This window comes from Trachurus trachurus, assembly GCF_905171665.1.
Source record: "Trachurus trachurus genome assembly, chromosome: 15".
Taxonomy (NCBI): Eukaryota; Metazoa; Chordata; class Actinopteri; order Carangiformes; family Carangidae; genus Trachurus; species Trachurus trachurus.
This window is the reverse complement of record NC_139906.1, coordinates 460,315-481,266: the sequence shown is the minus strand read 5'-3', so window position 1 is coordinate 481,266 and position 20,952 is coordinate 460,315. Positions and strand designations below refer to the sequence as shown.

Here is a 20,952-nt window from a genome sequence, read left to right as displayed (position 1 = left end):
ACTCAAACTGATTATTAGATTATCAGAATAGTTGATGATTAATTTAATAGGCTAATCGATTATTGTTGGATTCATCGATTCATTGTTGCAGCTTTAAACTCAAACATCACAAACTGTCCATCCAACCTGTCTCTTCCTCCTCCTCCTCCTCCTCCTCCTCCTCTCTTTACTCTCCCCTGTCAACGCTTTGAAAACAACTTTGTTCTGTATCATCAAACTGTGTCTGGTTGTTTGGTTTCTTCCCCCATTAGATCAATATTATTAGATGATGAACTTCATGTTACTTTAGCCAGAGTTCAGTTTCTGTCAAACACAACATCAACACAACATCAACACAACCAGTCACTGTGAAACCAGGCACCACATCAATAAAACGCTGTGGAGTTGTGTTGTCTGTCTGACAACTGGAACTCACAACAATAATATACTACTAGGATATAAAAAGGGTTAAAATCTGTGATGGATCGATAGTTGATTGACAGGAAACTGGTGTCAGACGTGTTGATGTTAAACAACCATTTGATTGTTCGTTGTAGAAAACATCTGTCAGTTGAATTGATGATGAATTATTGATGAACTGATTGATTATCGACAGATCAGAGGATCCTCCAGCAGCCGCCGGGCCGCCCGCTGCCTCCTGGCCGGTGTTGTGGCCCTACTGGTTTCAAGTTAACTGGTTGCAGATGCAGATGTTTTGCGCTCCCTGAGCAGATTCGTCACAAATTCACAAACATACACAACATATTACCAGCGAGTTTCAAGCCACAATTCACATCTACCGCGGCGAATATGCTGCTGTGAGTGAGCACTAACAGTTACGTACCAGCCACATGGGGAAAAAAATAAAGTGGAGAAAAAATAATCTTCACATATTTGCGTGGGTCGGGACTCGATCTCGCTTCAGCAAAACCAATTACACCACTAACCACCTGTCTAGCTCTGTGAGCCACTCAAGCTCACAGGTGCCAGCCGCTTCACTGCATATCAGTCAATTACGTCACTACAGGTAACGTTTTGACTCGAGCTGATCTGAGACAACTGGTTACCATCGGTTTGCCTTTGAAATACACGGACAATGCCTCGGTGTATTGTTCTTTTTCCTCCAGTCTAATCAACACATTCAGCGCTACACTTCTCTCCGCACAACGCTACGCACCACAACAAAGCCCGTCGTGTTGAGAAAGTGATGAACTAGCTCGGAAATACTGTCAAAATACGCTCAACAATATGTAAACAAAAGCGAAACACTTGAGCCACTGCATGTGTACATGGTTGAAAAGTACTACTTGCATTTAATCACATTACTGTATTGCGAATGTTTTGTGTACTTACATTTCTTTACACTTCTCTACAGATCTTATAAAACGCACAACGTATTTATTGGCGTGCATTAAAAGAAATGTTCACTTCAAGTCGCCGTGGTCGAGGAGGAGGTGAAGTTAGCTCTGAGTCTACCTGTTTCTGCCTGATGCGTTCAAGGGAACAGGGCAGCGTCGGACGTGAGTCGATTGTTTGAAATTTAGATTTCGTGTGTCGACATATTTTATCATTGCCCTTTGTAAAGGTATACTTTTCATTAAAACTAGTTTGACATTCACAAAAAAAACTGACATATCTATGACAGAAAATCATTCTGGACTAATGTTCAAATAGAGATTGATAATTTTCTTGCCATTTAGATCGCCATGGACCCAAAACTGTTTAGTTTGTCAGTTTTTTCTGTGAATCCGTCCGACGCTGCCCTGTTCCCTTGAACGCATCATAGCCACAAGGCAGAAACAGCAGAGGTTAACATCACCTCTTCCGCGAACCACGGCGACTTGAAGTGAACATTTCTTTTAATGCACGCCAATAAATACGTTGTGCGTTTTATAAGATCTGTAGAGAAGTGTAAAGAAATGTAAGTACACAAAACATTCGCAATACAGTAATGTGATTAAATGCAAGTAGTACTTTTCAACCATGTACACATGCAGTGGCTCAAGTGTTTCGCTTTTGTTTACATATTGTTGAGCGTATTTTGACAGTATTTCCGAGCTAGTTCATCACTTTCTCAACACGACGGGCTTTGTTGTGGTGCGTAGCGTTGTGCGGAGAGAAGTGTAGCGCTGAATGTGTTGATTAGACTGGAGGAAAAAGAACAATACACCGAGGCATTGTCCGTGTATTTCAAAGGCAAACCGATGGTAACCAGTTGTCTCAGATCAGCTCGAGTCAAAACGTTACCTGTAGTGACGTAATTGACTGATATGCAGTGAAGCGGCTGGCACCTGTGAGCTTGAGTGGCTCACAGAGGTAGACAGGTGGTTAGTGGTGTAATTGGTTTTGCTGAAGCGAGATCGAGTCCCGACCCACGCAAATATGTGAAGATTATTTTTTCTCCACTTTATTTTTTTTCCCATGTGGCTGGTACGTAACTGTTAGTGCTCACTCACAGCAGCATATTCGCCGCGGTAGATGTGAATTGTGGCTTGAAACTCGCTGGTAATATGTTGTGTATGTTTGTGAATTTGTGACGAATCTGCTCAGGGAGCGCAAAACATCTGCATCTGCAACCAGTTAACTTGAAACCAGTAGGGCCACAACACCGGCCTGAGAGCGACCTGAGGCGGCTACAGGCTCAGGTAGAGGTCGGTACCTGGAGCTAACAGCTAACAGCTAACGGCTAACAGCTAACGGCTAACAGCTAACTGACTGTGACTCGTTAGTTTTATATTCTCTCTGTTTGGTTCAAACACAACGACAAACACACAACAGCAACCACAACAACAGACACACACCTGCCCCAGGTGGTGCGTTCAGGGACTCACCTGTCTGTCTGTGTCTCGGTCTGTCTGCTCCGGCTCAGCTGTTAGCGGTTAGCCGCCGCTGCTAGACAGACGCTTCCGGGTACGTCACCACGCCGCAACGAGCTGACGTCAGACGCTGTTTCTTTTCTTTTTTACTTTATTTTATAAATAAAGAGCTTTATCAACATTTGGAATTAAAGACACGGATAAAATAAAACAACTAAAACATTTCAACCACAAGAAAAAATAAATATGAATTTTATTTATTGAGAGTGAGGAGTTGTCGTCACAGCTCAGAATCCCAATACATCCATGTCAGAGCCCCGCCCCCCTTCTCCGCCATGATGGAAGGATTCCGGTGGCAAAAGCCATACTAGTCTATGGGCAAAACAAAATCGTCTACTCCGTAATTTACTGTTTTACAATGCCGGAAATCACTGCTGTGTTAAAAACTGCTCCAGTGATTTACTTTCTCCTTATTCTTTCTTGTAATTTGTTCATCTGTTGGCGCAAAAAAGAGCTAGAATTTAGTCCGTCTCTGTGCTGTTCTGATGTGTTGCCCCTGGCAACCGATAGCGTCTCCTTCCATCATGGCCGACTGGCTGCTCAAATCGGCACGTGACTCCTCACTCTCAATAGAAAATCAAGTTTATGTTTAGTTGTTTATTGTCTTGTTCTTTACTGATCCCATCTAGATTTGATTTGATTTTTTATTTGTCTCAAACAAACACATCAAAAGACAACAAGAAACAAAACAATAATGATACTGTGCAGTTTGAGAAGCGGCTGAAGGAAGCAAAGCTGATCAAGTTACATTGTGATTCATGTCATACATCTGTAGTTCCATACAATTCAGAAGATTAAAAACATATTGCTTTAATATGAAATAAGACCATGATTATAAATAAAAAGAGTAAAATTAGCAGTCCAGTTCTTTATAGCTGTCCAAGAGTGTCTGTTTGTACTTACTTTTAAATTGTTTTAAGTTATTGCACATTTTTATATCCTCATCTAGTCTGTTCCACATTTTTACACCACAAACAGAGATGCTAAAACTTTTCAGGGTAGAATGGATGGTAGCTTGTTTAAAGTTACAGTTCCCTCTTAAATCATATACTGTGCTTTCTCTGACCATAAACATTGATATGAACTGACAGACAGATATTTAGTTTAGTTTAGAGATCAGATGTGTTTCCCTCTGGGGATCAATAAAGTTAATGGTATTTGTATTCTTTTTTTTTTATGGATCAATCATCACAACTAAACATTATGAGGAAAAATCAACCGCAGTAAAACATGAGCTCATTTAAACATGTAGCCTAGGTGAAACTAAAATAAACCTTAGTAACAGTTTGTAACAGGACGTGTTTCTACATTATAATCTGTGTTTATATGTTGATTATTGATTATAAATTGCTGTTTAATATGATTTGCGTCTCGTTTCCAAATATTAATGATGAGTGAACAGCAGGTGGCGCCAGGAAGGACTCTTATTTTGAAAACACAAGAAGGGGCGCGGCTATTATTTTGAAAATCCAGAGCGGAAGTCGTGACAGGTGATCATCGTGTTCCTGTGGTTTTTAGGAGCTGATCGATCAACGCCAGCTCCTGATCAGTGATTAATAATAGGCTACGTATCAATAATAAATATTAATAGAGACATGTAGAAGTCCTTTTCTCCACATGACGTCACGGACCGAGGAGGATTAAACGCGGATCAGCGGCGTGTGACGTCATCAACGTAAAGGTCGTGTATTGATAAGATGCTTCACTCTGATCAGAATCCAGCCTCACCTGCTCTGATCGATCATATCTATAGGATTTATTGATTAATTATCTGTGAGATGAATTGAATTAAGTGGTGCGTTCAAGTTCATAAAGTAAAAGAGGAAAAAAGTTGACTCCTCTTAATTATCAATAGATAATCTTTGATATTTTTTTGGTAAATGTTCATACACAAACACCTAATCAATAGATGTATCTGTGTATGTTCAGGTAATCTATAGAAATGATCAGTAATAACTGAATAAAGGAGTTAAACATCATCTTTTCTATTTTAAAGCAGATATCAGCTTCACGGCCGTTTCGGCTAATGCTGCGTTCAAGGCAGGCTTTTGAAACCGTAAGTTACAGCTTCAAGTCACAACTACGACTTGGTAGCGTTCCAGGTAACCCGTAGCTCGTGTTTTTACCATCCTGTTGTCTGTGAAAGTTCCCTATAACGGCCACTCGTAACTTCCGACCCGTGAACTCGTACCAGATCGAACTGGTATGACTTCACAGGAAGGAAAAACACAAAGTACGAGTTTCTTTGAACGCACCATGAGTTAGCAGCCCCCGCCCTTGTCAGGCATCAATTGGTCCTCGTGCTACGTCACCACATTCACGCGCATCCCTTGGCTGCACACACAGCCCTTCATGCCGTTCTCTCTCCTCATTGGATAACACTTGTATCCCACAAGGAAAATTTTCTCCTCGGGTTACAGCAGAGCAGAGTGACGGAGAGACTCGTGTTTAGGCTGAAATACTTCATGTAAGTGATTGCTGACGGAAAATAGGACTATTTAGGACTTATATTAACAAAAACATTCCACTGATATCTGCTTTAACACATTTCCATTAAATGTTTATATTAAAAGAAAAAATTATAATAAAATGAAATTTGATTAATATGATATAAAATAAATCGATATAAACCAATATTGATTTTGTATTTGATCTCCTCACCATGTTCATGTCTGTGAACTGACTAAAGCTTTTTTTTCCTTCTTTTTTTCCCTCAACTTTATTGAAAGTTGTAGCAACAAACATTTCAGTCTTTGCAGCTCACAGTCGTTACAACAGTAAAGTTACAGATATATGACAGTAAAACAATCAAATTAACAATAAAAGAAAAATACATTTTGGTGACTGAGCTCGTATCCCATAAGAATTATAATTATAATTGTTGACAGATTATTGGTTGAACATTTCTGAATGTATGTTCATTATTGATATACATTTCTTATTTGTAATTAAATTAAGAGACATAAAATAATAATCAACTTCAATCAAAAACAATTTAAATGATGGTGAAGAATTCTTATGGATATGAAATTTCCCCAATAAAATACAAAGGTTTAGTAGCCTACATTGTTTCTTTTCTTGGAAATCAAAATAAGTGATAATGTTCTTCCCCTCAATGTTGATTTTATGTTTAGTTTTACATAATATATAGTTCTCAAGTTCTTTCCAGAATGTTCTGCTATATGAACAACCATAAAACACATGAGTTACACTTTCAAGTTCAACTTTACAAAAGGTAGGTTTGTTATCGATGTCAAGGAATCTTGAAATATAGGCTACATCTTAGATGGGTTGTGTAGTAAGACAACAACAAAACATTGCGAACTCCCTCAACAGTCCTACGTTTGTCCTATATTATTTATGTATTTATTAAATTTAATTTAATTTAATTTAATTTAACCACCCCCATCTTCCCTACTGTACTCATCAAACATCTGTTGTTTAAACATTCTTTTAAACTCACTTAGGCTGTTACCATTTCTAATGTTTTCGACCAAACTATTCCACATAATTACTCCACAAACTGAAGGAATTTTAAAGGAACAAGCCTTGTGCCAATTAATATCCATAAGAATAACATTCCAAAAGGATTTCCCTGACTAAAGCTTATTACAGGTATTTTATTTATTGTGACGCAATGTAATGTTTAATACTGAACGTTACGACTTATCTTTATTATTGTAGTTGTTTGTTGCCTGTCTTCCTTCCTTCCTTCCTTCCTTCCTTCCTTCCCTCCCTCCCTCCTTCCCTCCCTCTCGGCTCTGTGTTTGGTCTCAGTAAACCAGTCGGAGTGATCCCTCCCTCTCCCTCTCCCTCCTCCCCCCTCCCCTCTCTGTATCTCTATAGTAACGGTCACCTGCAGCACGAGCCCACACCGACACACACACCGGACTGCGTCCTCGCGCTCCTCCGACAGCTGCTCGTGTCCCTCCGCTGATCGAACCGACCGATCGATCCGCCGCTGATCGCTGATCGATGATCGATCCCCTCTGATGCTCGTCGCGGTGGATCAGAGGAACCGGCGCGTGGCCTGCGGCGGGATCAGAGGCACGAGCGATGACGTCAGCGTGTGAGAGTCCTCATCATCCCCCCCGCGTGAGCTGATCGATCATTTATCAGGTTAATTGATTACCTTCCTGTAGCAGCCTGAGCTCGTTATTGATTATTATTATTATTAAACCTGCTGTTACTGATCGATGCCTTTGATTGGTCGATTATTGATCAGGTTGATGTGTGAACACTGATCAGCTGTTTCCGCTTTTATCAGAACTTATTAATAATTGATCACACTGATCAGTTTTCTTTGAAGTCAGATGACAGGAAGTAGAAGTATTGATCAGAGGGAGGAAACTGATCAATCATTGATCTTCTCCATTAGTTCTCTTACTATTGATCTGTCGGACTGTCCTCTGATCTATGGATGTATTGATCTGTAGATTTATTGATCTATTGTCTGTGGTGAAAGTTTCTGTATCGACAGCAGGTGACAGGTGAATAAAGATCAATAGGTGATCAATAAGTTCAGAAACAGCAGATAAAAAAACCTGATCAGTTTCTTTCTCGACTCAGTCAACCGATCGATTGATTGACTGATCTGATCATCAGCTGATCAATAACAGCATCAATAATCACTATAATCAATACTTTATGTTTCTGATGTTGCCGTGAAGCGCCGTCACCTTGGAAACGACCAGTCCACAGGTCGTTACCATGACTCCTGGTCAGGCTCTGTTGCTAGGCGACACAGCGTGAGGGTTTTCTTTAGTAGCCTACTGTACAGAGATGGACAGAGTCAGAGTACTACACCCCAGTACAAATACTACTGGTCAAAATTTACTTTGTTACAAGTAAAAGTATCTCAGTCGACATGTTACTCCAGTAAGAGTACAAAAGTACTTGCTTTTAAAGGTACTTAAAGGGATAGTATCATTTTTTTTAAAGTGCGGTTGTATGATCTCCAAATAGCCCCTAAGTACTTTAATTGCAGTAGAAGACTCTCTGCACTCCTCCCGTTAGCAACGCCAGCCCATAATAGTCCTGCCCAGAGATTTACAACATACAGTGTTGTGAACAGACCCAAAGAAACGGCCTATTTTCACGGCCTAAAAGAGGTTTTATGTGAAAAAAAAATACACAGTTCCATTGTTCACTATAATATAATTTTTTCCAGCCCTTCAAAGTTCAGAAAAAACACAGTTTTTATTTGGACCTAACCAACTGCTGATCGGCGGGCGCTAACCCTGGGCGGAGGGATACGTGAGTTGGTTCGGTCCAGATAAAAACTGTGTTTTTCCTGCACTTTGAAGGGCTGGAAAAAATTATATTATAGTGAACAATGGAACTGTGTATTTTTTTTTTCAGGTAAAACCTCTTTCAGGCCGTGAAAATAGGCCGTTTCTTTGGGTCTGTTCACAACACTGTATGTTGTAAATCTCTGGGCAGGGCTATTATGGGCTGGCGTTGCTAACGGGAGGAGTGCAGAGAGTCTTCTAGGGGCTATTTGTAGATCATACAACCACACTTTAAAAAAATGATACTATCCCTTTAAGTACAGTAGCCTACTCAAGTAAATTTACTCCGTTACTGTCCACCACTGGTATTGTGTTACCATGACAAAATGAAGTAGCAGGAAGTGATGATGTCATTGTTGTCCACCTGTAGGGGGCGTGGCCTCTGGTTGTGACGGACGGCCCCTCCCCGCGGCGGCGGCGCCATGCTTCCCGCCTCCATCCAGATCACGGGCGAGCTGCTGTCCCCGGCCGAGGTGACGGACATGTGTGAGTCTGTGCTGGAGGACGGCGTGCGGCTGCTCAGCGTGCGCGGCTGCCAGCTCTCCGACAGAGACTTTGCGCGGGTCTGCCGCAGCGTCGGCGAGTCGCGCTCGCTGGCGCAGCTCAACCTCAACCTGGGCGTGGTCGCCAGCGCCGGACGCACGCGCCACCTGGCCGACGCGCTGCGCTGCAACCGCTCGCTGCAGACGCTGTTGTGAGTTGGTTTGGTTTATTTATTTACATCCCCGTTAGCTTTAGCCACACAGCAGCTAGCTGTTCTTCTTCCTGGGGTCTTTTCATCAGAATAAATGACAAATACAAACCATTAAAGGGACAGTTCAACATTTTGGCAAATTGGCCCATTGCCATAATCCCTATAGTCATAGCAGTAGGTTCGTTACCTTTAATTGTCGGTGCAAGCTGTTTTTAGAACGGTGGAGCAGAGCCGTGAGCTGCTCAGAGATACGCTACGGAGGCTCATTATGGGATTTCTTGGTTTCCCTCATCAAACTCATCAAATACACAATCCAACAACTCCACAACGCTCTGGTGGACAAGTTGTGAGCTGCACATTCACCACGCTATGAGATAATAACACAACGTTACCACACAGAGTTGTTTTAGAGGGAAATACAGAGACTGATGATGAAAAACTGTCCCTGAAGGCAACGCGCATCAGCGGTTTTGCATGAATTTCCCTCTAAAACAACTCTGTGTGGTAACGTTGTGTTATTATCTCATAGCGTGGTGAATGTGCAGGTCACAACTTGTCCACCAGAGCGTTGTGGAGTTGTTGGATTGTGTATTTGATGAGTTTGATGATGAGGGAAACCAAGAAATCCCATAATGAGCCTCCGTAGCGTAGCTCTGAGCAGCTCACGGCTCTGCTCCGCCGTTCTAAAAATAGCTTGCACCGACAATTAAAGGTAACAAACCTACTGCTATGACTATAGGGATTATGGTAATGGGCCAAATTGCCAAAATGTTGAACTATCCCTTTAACACACAACACATTAATACATAAAAACAAAAATACATACAGAAAACACATACTTAATACATAGCCTACACATACAAAACACAACATCCAAGACAAACACTTAAAGGGACAACGAGGAGTTTTGTAAAAGCGAAGTGTTTCCACACTACATTTATGAGCCTCCGCACCGTGAAATTCTTTGACCGGTGCAAGACAGACTCATGTTTTCATTCATCAAGAATTAAAGTCAGAGGTTGGAAGACGATCACATACCGTCGTAGTTCCCACCATAAACGGAGATTCGGCGGCGTTATTCTCATGACTCGCCACGAAACCGAAAGTAAAGAAACGCTGGTCGGCTCGCCCCCTCGTTGTCCCTTTAAAATACATTAGCCGCTGCTACATTGAATCACTACACAACAAGGATGCCAAGACCCATATAGGCTACTAATGGTCAAAACTGCGATCAAAATAATAATCTCACACCGCCGCCGCCCACAAAGGTCACCTGACCCGGGAGGCCACGCCCCCTCACCCACCACCTGTCTGTGTGTGTGTGTGTGTGTGTGTCTGCAGTCTCCATGGCAACCCGCTGCTGGACGCCGGCCTGGTGGCGCTGAACGCGGCGCTGTCGACGCACCCGGCGCTGGTCAGTCTGGACCTGGGAGACTGCATGCTGGGAGACGAGGCGCTCGCTCTGATTGGAGGAATGCTGCCGCCGGACGGCGCCAAGTCAGGTAGCACGCACACACACACACACACACACACACACACACACACACACACACACGTGAACGGAACGCAGGTATAGTCACAGTCACGAGGTAGGAGAAGTGACGGCATGTGGCGGTTAGCTGGCGGTTAGCGATATGAAGTTAAACTCAGTCGCCAAGTGGTCATTTTAGATAAGCTGGGCTAACCGTTAGCTGTTAGCCGTTAGCCGTTAGCAGTGTCTTAAATTACTCAATAAACGGCCCATGAAATAAATATTTTCTCCAGCGGATATCCTAGTTCCAACATGACTGAGCTAACTGGAGTAGTTTCATGTTGTGTCCCACAACGGGAGGGTTTTAACAGCTGACGTCCTGGTGTTAGCTTAGCTGCTGCTGCTGTTAGCTGTCAGCAGCAGCTAAGCTAACAACTACGATAATCATGACTAATTACAAAAACGTGCACACAGAAATAGTAATGTTTGTCCAATAATTAGTTTTATAGACTTCACAAACATCAGATTAGTCAGGGCGGTTTTGGCAGCCCGGAGCCCCCACATTTGGTACCTACACCGATGGCTAACGCTAGGCTACCAGTTAGCTTCTCGCTAGAACTGGTGGCTAACGCTACCAGTTAGCCGCTTGCTAGAACCGGTGGCTAACGCTACCAGTTAGCCGCTCACTAGAATGCTACTATACGGAGTGAAACGGAAGTTGAAAACCGACTTCCGTTGCGGTGTGACGCAATGGATCATGGGAAAATAAAGTGGTGGATACAATAGAGAGCCTAAGCGGAGGCAGGAAGTAACGTCGCCATGGGAACTCAACTCTGAAAAAGTCTCCATGTGAGTGAACGGGAGTCAAAGTTTTATTTCTAGTGTGATGATAAAACTCTCTGTCCTCTACCTCTTTAAAACACCAGAGAAATCAGCAGTTTGTTGTCACGGCAACAGAAGAATGTATTTAGTGTGACTACAGATCTGGTGTCACCAACTGACACGGGAAAGGAAGGACGCCATGTGGTCGCCATGGTGACGTCACTACGCCACCTGGAGTCTCTATGGTTACGGATTCTAAGGAGTTTTATTCTACAATAGTTTTACAACAAACTGCTGATTTCTCTTCATGAACCGTGATGTTTTAAACAGGTAGAGGACAGAGTTTATTCTAATGGCGCAATTCAATCGGATCACGAAATAAAACTTTCAGTCCCGTTCACTCACATGGAGACTTTTTCAGAGTTGAGGTCCCATAGAGAGCCGAAGTAGCCCGTGGCCCTAATTACACTTGCAGCTTGAGGTTGTGCTTCAGACAAGACAGCTTCAAAAGCGGCACATTTTTTCAGCCGCTTTGGTCGCTCGTCACGTCCACGTTTTTTGCTTTCTTTTTATTTGATAGCACATAGTGAGATAGACAGGAAAGGGGGAGGCAGAGAGAGGGGGAATGACATGCAGGAAAGGTCTGCCCGACGCGGTAATCGAACCGGGGACGCCTGCGGTGAGGACTGTAGCCTCTACATGGGGCGGCCGCCTTAACCACTGCACCACGCACCGCCCCAGGACGTCTCTATTCTGACAGGTTGTCGCCGAACCGCGTCATAGCTAATTACCAGGGCTCAACTTCTCATCTGGTGAAGCTTTAGAAGCTTTGGAAGCGCGGCGAGGCCAGTTGATGCTCTGGTCGCTCAGTGTCGCCGGCTCATTGAAAATGAATTGACTTCCAGTGTTTTGAGGCTTTGGAAGCTTCTGGTGTGAACACACAGTCAGACAGAAGAGCAGAAGAGCTACTAGGGGAAACACTCAGGTTCAGGTCCTTCTCCATCACAGCTCAGTCCAGTCGCTTTATTCTATAACAACCAGTTATAGAATAAAGTGAAGTCACGTTTAGTATCACGTGGAACCAGAACACAACCAGGCACCAGGTACCAGAGAGGGGGGGGGGGGGCTGGAGGAGGAGGAGAACCAGAACCGAGTCGCTCTAGTGGAAAAGGGTTACAAGTGTAAACAGAGGGAGCAGAGTATAGAGTCCCGAAGCAGAAGCAGGAAGTAACGTCACCATGGGTCCTCAATTCGAAAAAAGTCTCCATGTGAGTGAACGGGACTGAAAGTTTTATTTCATGATCCGTTTGAATTGCGCCATGAGAAAAAACTCAGTCCTCTACCTGTTTAAAACATCACGTTTCATGAAGAGAAATCAGCAGTTTGTTGTAAAACTATTGTAAAATAAAATTCCGAAGAGTCCGTAACGGGAAAGACTCCAGGTGGCGTAGTGACGTCACCATGGCGACCACATGGCGTCCTTCCTTTCCCGTGTCAGTTGGTGACGTATTTTTTGTGGGACACAGATCTGTAGTCCGTAGAGCGTCTTCACACTAAAAACATTCTTCTGTTGTCGTTTTATGATAAACTGCTGATTTCTCTTCATGAAACGTGATGTTTTAAACAGGTAGAGGACAGAGTTTTTTCTCATGGCACAATTCAAACGGATCACGAAATAAATCTTGGACTCTCGTTCATTTGTATGGAGACTTTTTTCGATTTGAGGACCCATGGGGCTGCTTCCGCTTCGGCTCTCTATTGTAATGGGCTTTATGCACAGCTCCACTACTTCCTGAAATAAGCTAGCTGGTTTATTTCTGTCTTACATTATTGGACCAACTGATTAATCCAGGTGTGTCTGACCTCACAACAATGGTCAGATGGTCATGAATGGTCATTACAGATATAAATTCAGCATAGTGTGTGTGTGTGTGTGTGTGTGTGTGTGTGTGTGTGTGTGTGTGTGTGTGTGTGTGTGTGTGTGTGTGTGTGTGCAGGTCTGAGGGAGCTGACCCTCTCAGCCAACCCGGGGATCAGCTCTAAGGCGTGGGCTCGTCTCTCCATCGCGGTGGCTCACAGCTCTCAGCTCCGCGTGCTCAACCTGGACTACAACCCTCTGGGTAGGAGGAGGAGGAGGAGGAGGAGGAGGAGGAGGAGGAGGAGGGGGAGGAGGAGGAGGAGGAGGAGGAGGAGGGGGAGGAGGAGGAGGGGGAGGAGGAGGAGGAGGGGGAGAGGGAGGGGGAGGAGGAGGGCTTTTATTCTAAAAACCATGACCAACCATCAGCTTCCTGTTCATCACATGATCAGTTCTGATTGATCTGGTTCTGTCTCTAGGCGACCAGATTGCTGGGATGCTGGCGGTTGCCGTGGCGTCCAGCCGGACCCTGGAGGTGTTGGACCTGGAGGGAACCGGACTGACCAACCAATCAGCACAGGTCGGCCAATCACAGAGCTCAGAGCTCCTCCTCCTCTTCTTCTTCTTCCTCCTCTTCTTCCTCCTCTTCCTCCTCTTCTTCTTCCTCCTCCTCCTCCTCCTCTTCCTCATCCTCCTCTTCCTCCTCCTCCTCCTCCTCTTCTTCTTCCTCTTCTTCTTCCTCCTCCTCCTCTTCCTCTTCTTCCTCCTCCTCCTCTTCTTCTTCCTCCTCTTCCTCCTCCTCCTCAACTTCTTCTTCCTCCTCCTCCTCCTCCTCTTCTTCTTCCTCTTCTTCCTCCTCCTCCTCTTCCTCCTCCTCCTCAACTTCTTCTTCTTCCTCCTCCTCCTCCTCCTCTTCTTCCTCCTCCTCCTCCTCCTCCTCCTCTCTGTCAGTTCCTGTGTCGGTCCACCAGGGGGCGACACCGACCTGAACATCTGTTTATTCCAGGAGGTTCTGGTTCTGGTTCTGGACCTTTACATCACTCATCTCAACAATAACAACAACAATAATTATATCTATAATCAATAAGTTTATTGAACAAAGTAGAACCAGAAACCTTGAACCAGCCGGTGCTGGCCAGACAGAATGATGTCGTTACTATAAATAAAAACATGATGACATCATGTTAACACTTTAAAAGGCTGAACAGGAAGTGGAGGATAATGGACTGAACTCTTAGTGGATCGATGGGAGAACTTAAAGGGGAACTAAACCCCTCATTTTTGGATGACGTGCTCTAAGCTTGAAATTCAAAAAATGCCTTGATTATGGGCGGGACTCAGGAGCACTCTCCGATCCCCCCTCCCCCTCCCCTGCGCCCCATTGACACCCGCGAAATCACACAAAAGAGAAAAAAAAGTAATAAACACACATCGACACTTCTGCTAGCGCTAACGAGCTACTAACGAGCTACTAACAGCACTAGTAGCGTGGACACTACTAGGAGCCCTGACACAGCATCTACAGCTGATCCGCCGGCTCGTTAGCTCGTTAACGGCTCGTTAGCGCCGGCCGCACTAACGATTCCGTTCAGGCAGCTGTTAGCAGCCGTTAGCCGCAGCAGAGCAGCTAGAGTGCCTAGCAACCGTTAGCGGCAGGCAGCAGCCGGTGCTGATTGGTCGGGGAGCTGGTGGCCGGTGACGAAAGCTGCCTCCAAAGCGTCATCTGCCTCCATCTCAGCCAATAGGAAAATTAGATTGTAATAGCCGTGTTTCAACCCATAGAGGGCAGTCACACTGCATTTTTACTACAAAATACACCAGATTGAAATATTTTGACTAAAATGTCAAAAGTTGGACCAGAATCAACTGAAAACACTACCTTATACCCAAATATATTTGTTTTCAGCAGAAAAAAGTGGTTTGGGGGTTTAGTTCCTCTTTAAGTCTGGAGGAACCAGAACCAGAACCAGAACTGTCAGCAGTTTTATTATTATTATCAGAGCTGTGTCAGAAATCCCTCCCTAACCACTATAGTGACCACGCCATGTTGTAGTGGCGTCCGAATGTTCAGTGATTCCCAAAGTGTTTTTCATTTGACCAGTGAGTCACTATATACGTAGAACGAATCTCCTTGTTGTTTACAACTACTTCCTGGTAGAAAACCAGCATGAGAACAATAGTGACAGACGAGAGTTTCACTATCTACTTTTTCATGTCACTATATCACCGTTTAGACTAATCTGATGTTTGTAAAGTTTATAAAACCAATGATTGGACAAACATTACTATTTCTGTGTGCACATTTTTGTAATTAGTCATGGTTATCAGAGATTAGCCGGGCTAACGGTTAGCTACCTGTTTAACTTTAATAACTCAGTGACTCAATAAACGCTCCATGAAAAAATATTTTCTCCAGCGGATATCTGAGTTCCAACATGACTGAGCTAACTGGAGTAGTTTCATGTCGTGTCCCACAACGGGAGGGTTTTAACAGCTGACGTCCTGCTGTTAGCTTAGCTGCTGCTGTTAGCTTAGCTGCCGCCATTAGCTTAGCTACCGCCGTTAGCTTAGCTGCTGTTAGCTTAGCTACCGCCGTTAGCTTAGCTACCGTTAGCTGTCCCTGTCAGCTGAGCCACTGCTGCTTTCTAGACACTGTGATTCCCCCAAACTGAATAAATACAACACATAGCAACACTAAACACACACACAGAAATAGTAATGTTTCTTCAATCATTTCAGATTTGTCTAAACGGTGATAGGGCGTGAAAAATATGATATATAGCCAAACTCTCGTTCGTTACTATTGATCTCATTCACATTACAGCTGGTTTTCTACCAGGAAGTAGAATGTAAACAACAAGGAGATTCGGTCAGGGAGGAGGGAATGAGGGAGTGGTTTCAGAGCCCAGATGTTTTATGTTGTGTCCATCTGACTGAACCAGGTGTGTGTGTGTGTGTGTGTGTGTGCAGGTGTTCCTGGACATGGTGGAGAACTACCCGACCAGTCTGCGGGTTCTGGTCCTGGCGGAGAACGACATCAGCCCGGAGCTGCAGCAGCAGATCTGCGACCTGCTGTCTGAGGCCGAGGAGGAGGACGAGGACAAGGAGGCCCCGCCCACCCGCCAGCCAGGCCCCGCCCACAGCCGGGCCCTGCTGCCAATCAGAGACAAGTACCAGCCAATCAGAGACAAGTACCAACCAATCAGAGACAAGTACCAGCCCCCTACCTGGCTCCCCCACAGCAGTAAGGGCTGACCCCCCCCTCCCCCACAGACTGCCCCACTTCCTGTCCCCGTTGCCCCTGTTGACCCTCCATACAGTCGACCCAACACTGGCCTGGTTCTGACCCAGTTGGGTCCAGTATTAAAGGATAATTTCAGTTTTTTACAACCTGGACCTTATTTCTATCATAAAATCCGATCATTTCCTCCCCCAGATAACTTTGGTGTCATTTGGAGTCGTTTTGACGAAAATTAGCCCCACTGGAGCGGCGCGTATATCTGTATAATGCGAGAACACGGGGCAGCGCAATGCAGCCTCTAAATAACACATTATCCGCCGCAAAACTTGTTCATTTCACCAATATTTAGTTATGATAGGCTAGTGCTATTCCCCTCTGAGTCCGGGGTTAAGGCTCATTTATGCTCCACTTACGAACATAATTGTATGCGTCCGTTTCAAACGTTGTTACCGTCCCTGCCCACATACTTCCATGCGTCCTTAACGTGCATGGATGTTATCCAATACATCCACTAGGGGGCAGCTCAGAGTCAAAAGTTTATGACAACAAACATGGCGACTACGGAGGAGATCTTGATAATGTACATAATAAATAAAAGAAGAAAACGGACTCGTTATGTGATGCGGTGGTCGGTAAGGCCGTTAAATTAATCACAGCTGGAGGACGGAGATTTTTTTCCCCTCGTTCAGCCATCATGTCTTCTTCTTCTTCTGTCTCACACTGGATCGAGGCTCCGTATCGGCTAGTGACAGCAACACCGCGCCCACGGTTTCCGGTGGTGCTGCTCCGTTTGGTGCGTATCTGTAAGCTTTGTGGAAAGTAACGGACGAAAAACGGACGAAATGAACGCAGAGTACGGACGAAAGGCTCCGTCCGTATCCGTATGCGTAGTTAACGTTGAGCATAAATTGGCCTTTAGCTGTTATCAACATCCGGGGTCTGTAGGTTGACCTGCTGACCTCTGACCTGGATGATGTCATCTCTGAGCGCCGCGCGGCTCATTCTGATAATAATCATTCTGCTTCGGCATTCGGGTCCATTTTTATCTCAACTAGCCGGAGCTTTAGTGAGTCCAGGTTGAGGAGAGGAAGCCTGTGGAAGCTGAACTTCATCCAGCTGCTCATTTTGTTCTGACAAGTCAGAAACACGCAGAAACCAACCGTAGCATTAGCGGTAGCAACAAGCTCAGAGATGACATCATCCAGGTCAGAGGTCAGTAGGTCAACCTACAGACCCCGGATGTTGATAACAGCTAACCCCGGACTCAGAGGGGAATAGCACTAGCCTATCACAACTAAATATTGGTGAAATGAAGGAGTTTCTCTGCAGATAATGTGTTATTTAGAGGCTGCATTCTGCTGCCCTGTAGACTCCATTATATGGATATACGCGCCTCTCGGCTGGAGCTCATTTCATCACAACCACTTGGAATGACACCAAAGTTTTATGATAGAAATAAGGTCCAGGTTGTAAACAACGGAAATTATCCTTTAACCAGGTTCTGTCCCAGTTGGGTCCAGTATAAACTGGTTCTGTGGTGTTAGGTGTCCCAGTGACAGTAGGAGGTTTTGTGTTCCTATAGTAACCGACTCCGTGTAGAACTGGTCCAACTGGTTTTTATCTGGTCCCAGTTCCAGAACCCTCTGTACCGATCACCAATATTTATAGGAATATTCATCAATACTCCCTCTGGAGCTCCGTGCTTCCTCTGAGAGTCCAACTCAGCTCTTAAAGCTCTGGACCTGGTCCTGGTCCTGGTCCAGGTCCTGGTCCTGGTCCTGGTCCTGGACCTGGTCCTGGTTCTGGTCCCGGTCCCGGTCCCGGTCCTGGTCCATAAGCTGAATGAGGACTCAGAGGAAACACTGAGGCTTCTTGTTCTAAATATCTTGTACATATTCAAAAGTTTCCCAGATCAGTTTTTAGATTGATTTCAGGATCTGACCGACGGCATGAATATGAAACTACAGGCATTAGCTGCTTAGCTTAGCTTAGCTTAGCCTAGCTTAGCTTAGCTTAGCTTAGCTTAGCTTAGTTTAGCCTAGCTTGGCTTAGCTTTTCATGAGGACTGTCTGGTTCTGTCTGAATGTAAACATCACATAGGAACATGTTTAATCTGAGCAAAAGGTGAGTTTAAAACATAGCACATAGCAGTTTCCAGTCTTTATGCTAAGCTAAACTAGGCTAAGATACGTTTATCAGCTGATCATCAGCTAAGCTAAGTTTAGTTTAGCAGAAAGAAGAGATACTCTGAGTCTGTCTCTGTAGGAACATGTTTAATCTGAGCAAAAATGAGTTTAAAACGTGTCTTAACGGTTTCCAGTCTTTATGCTAAACTAAGCTAAATTAAACTAGGCTAAGCTAAGTTTATCTGATGATCATCAGCCAAGCTAAGTTTAGTTTAGCTTAGTTTAGCATAAAGACAGGGAGTAGAGATACTCTAATATGTTGTGTAATCTCAGTAAAAAATGAGTTTAAAACGTATCATAGCAACTTCCAGTCTTCATGCTAAGCTAAACTAGGCTAAGCTAAGCTAAGCTAGCTCAGAGTGGTGTCAGCTTCAGTTGACATCACTCCACCTGCAGAGACGGTTCTGACCCAGTTCAGGTCTGACAGACGTTATTTGGGAACATTCGGCGGAGCGTCGTCGGCGTAGAGGCGGAGTCTGAGCTCTGATGTCATGTTGCTAAGTAACAGCTGACTGAACCTGAGCTCTGATGTCATGTTGCTAAGTAACAGCTGACTGAACCTGAGCTCTGATGTCATGTTGCTAAGTAACAGCTGACTGAACCTGAGCTCTGATGTCATGTTGCTAAGTAACAGCTGACTGAGCCTGAACCAGGGACTCGTTCCAAAACGACCTGAGGAAGAAATCAATGTAAATGCTGATCAGTGATTGGCCGAGCTGTAGAGATGATGATGTGTAGGCTGATCAGTGATTGGCCGAGCTGTAGAGATGATGATGTGTAGGCTGATCAGTGATTGGCCGAGCTGTAGAGATGATGATGTGTAGGCTGATCAGTGATTGGCCGAGCTGTAGAGATGATGATGTGTAGGCTGATCAGTGATTGGACGAGCTGTAGAGATGATGATGTGTAGGCTGATCAGTGATTGGAGGAGCTGTAGAGATGATGATGTGTAGGCTGATCAGTGATTGGCCGAGCTGTAGAGATGATGTGTAGTGTCTTGTGGTCCTCGGCCGCGGCGTGAAGCTCTAAACGTGTTGTTCTTTAACCCCACAGACTCCGGCCCCCAGATGGTCTTGCTGACATCAGGTCTAGGTGAGAGCTTATTGGCTGAGACTGAGATGTGACCCCTCCCACAAACACTCCCACTTCCTGTTAAACCACTCTCACTCCCTCCTCTTGGTTTATTCTTCTGTTGGGGTTTGAATGTTCCCGTTTGTTTCTCTGCACTGCACTTCTCTGGACTGTCGGGTCACCTGACGGCCGTCGGCCAATCACATGCTCCGCATGGTTCCATGTAGCACCTGTACATAGAGTGAGTGACGGCACAAAACCTTAACACACCAAGTGACTTACAGACAGGTGTTTGACCAGCAGGTGTGTTCACTTCCTCCCTCTGATGAGGCTCCGCCCAGTCGGCCGCTAATCAATCATTAATCAATCATTAATCAATCATTAATCATTAATCAATCATTTACTGGTGATCTATTTATTCTGTAGCCCTCCCAACCAACCCTATTTTATTACAGCATTGTCATGGTAAAACCCCTTACCTGATGACACCTCGAGCATGGGAGCTGAATTGGAGGGAGTCCACGAAAATATCAACCTTGTAATGTGTTAACTTAATCTAGAGCATATGACTCTGACTAGGGTGCAGAGAGGCCTGGTTAGCTTATTTTATAGCTACATTGTTAGTGTTAACTTTAATACTCCCATGCATGTACCTTTAACACACTATAGCCCTAATACACCACATTCAAATAAACATTTGTGACTGCAATTTCACGTTGCAACAGGGAAAAGGGTTTATTACACAGAAAAACATAGGCAATCACCCTTTACTTTGGACCTGGTGACCCTTTGAGCTCACAAAATAAAATAGAAAAATAAATAAACACCCGGGGTTTTGTAAGTCAGTTATGGTACCATATCGTTGGCGCGCTTGTTGAGTTGGAGCTCGTGTATCCTTGTGAAAGTGTTTCTCAGTACTCACGATAACCACAGTTTCCTCAAACTCTCGCTCAGAGGAGTAAGGTGAAAGGAGATGAAGAATACTAGTCCTGCTGACACGTCCTCGTGCAGCAGCAGTCTCTCTGGCGACAGCGGGAATCCCGAGCACCCTCTACAGCAGCAGCAGGTCAGCGGCAGGCAAACCGGCAGGCAGGCATGTAGGTCGTAGATACACTAAGCATAAATTCAAAACACTAATAAACTCACTGTTCGTTCTCATACATTTTCATATTGTTACCAGTTCAACCAGTGTTCATACTCACTCAGGAAACACGGCGCAAATCATTTCTCCCTCACACACACGCAGTCTCCTTCCAGCTAGCAGGGACGAGGCTAACTCTAGCTCTATACACAACGATAATGGCGTCTCGGACACTCAGTACAATTTCCCGGCTGAAACAGCTCTGAACTCGGCTCACTTCCACATTTGGTACCGGCAACATACAAACAGACCTTCCAGTTTAAAGTTTTAGTAACCACAGTAACTTTACACGGTTTCAAATAGCTTACAACTACTCTTCCATGGT

General features: G+C 44.6%; 2 protein-coding genes across 2 annotated transcripts in view; one reads left to right on the top strand and one right to left on the bottom strand.

Moving 5' to 3' along the window:
- mea1 (male-enhanced antigen 1) overlaps nucleotides 1–20,952 on the bottom strand; it is a 272,028-nt gene that overhangs the window by 3,674 nt on the left and 247,402 nt on the right. Inside the window, exon 2 of the mRNA XM_083987793.1 lies at nucleotides 2,811–2,873. The gene's annotated coding sequence lies outside the window, so the exon portion shown is untranslated. The remainder of the gene's footprint in view (nucleotides 1–2,810; nucleotides 2,874–20,952) is intronic.
- On the top strand, nucleotides 8,569–19,539 carry lrrc73 (leucine rich repeat containing 73; the record flags this gene model as incomplete). The annotated part of the gene is made up of 6 exons (XM_083987781.1): nucleotides 8,569–8,840; nucleotides 10,182–10,342; nucleotides 13,131–13,253; nucleotides 13,468–13,568; nucleotides 15,959–16,232; nucleotides 19,469–19,539. The coding sequence occupies 6 exons, from the start codon at nucleotides 8,569–8,571 to the stop codon at nucleotides 19,537–19,539; spliced, it is 1,002 nt and encodes a 333-aa protein (XP_083843907.1).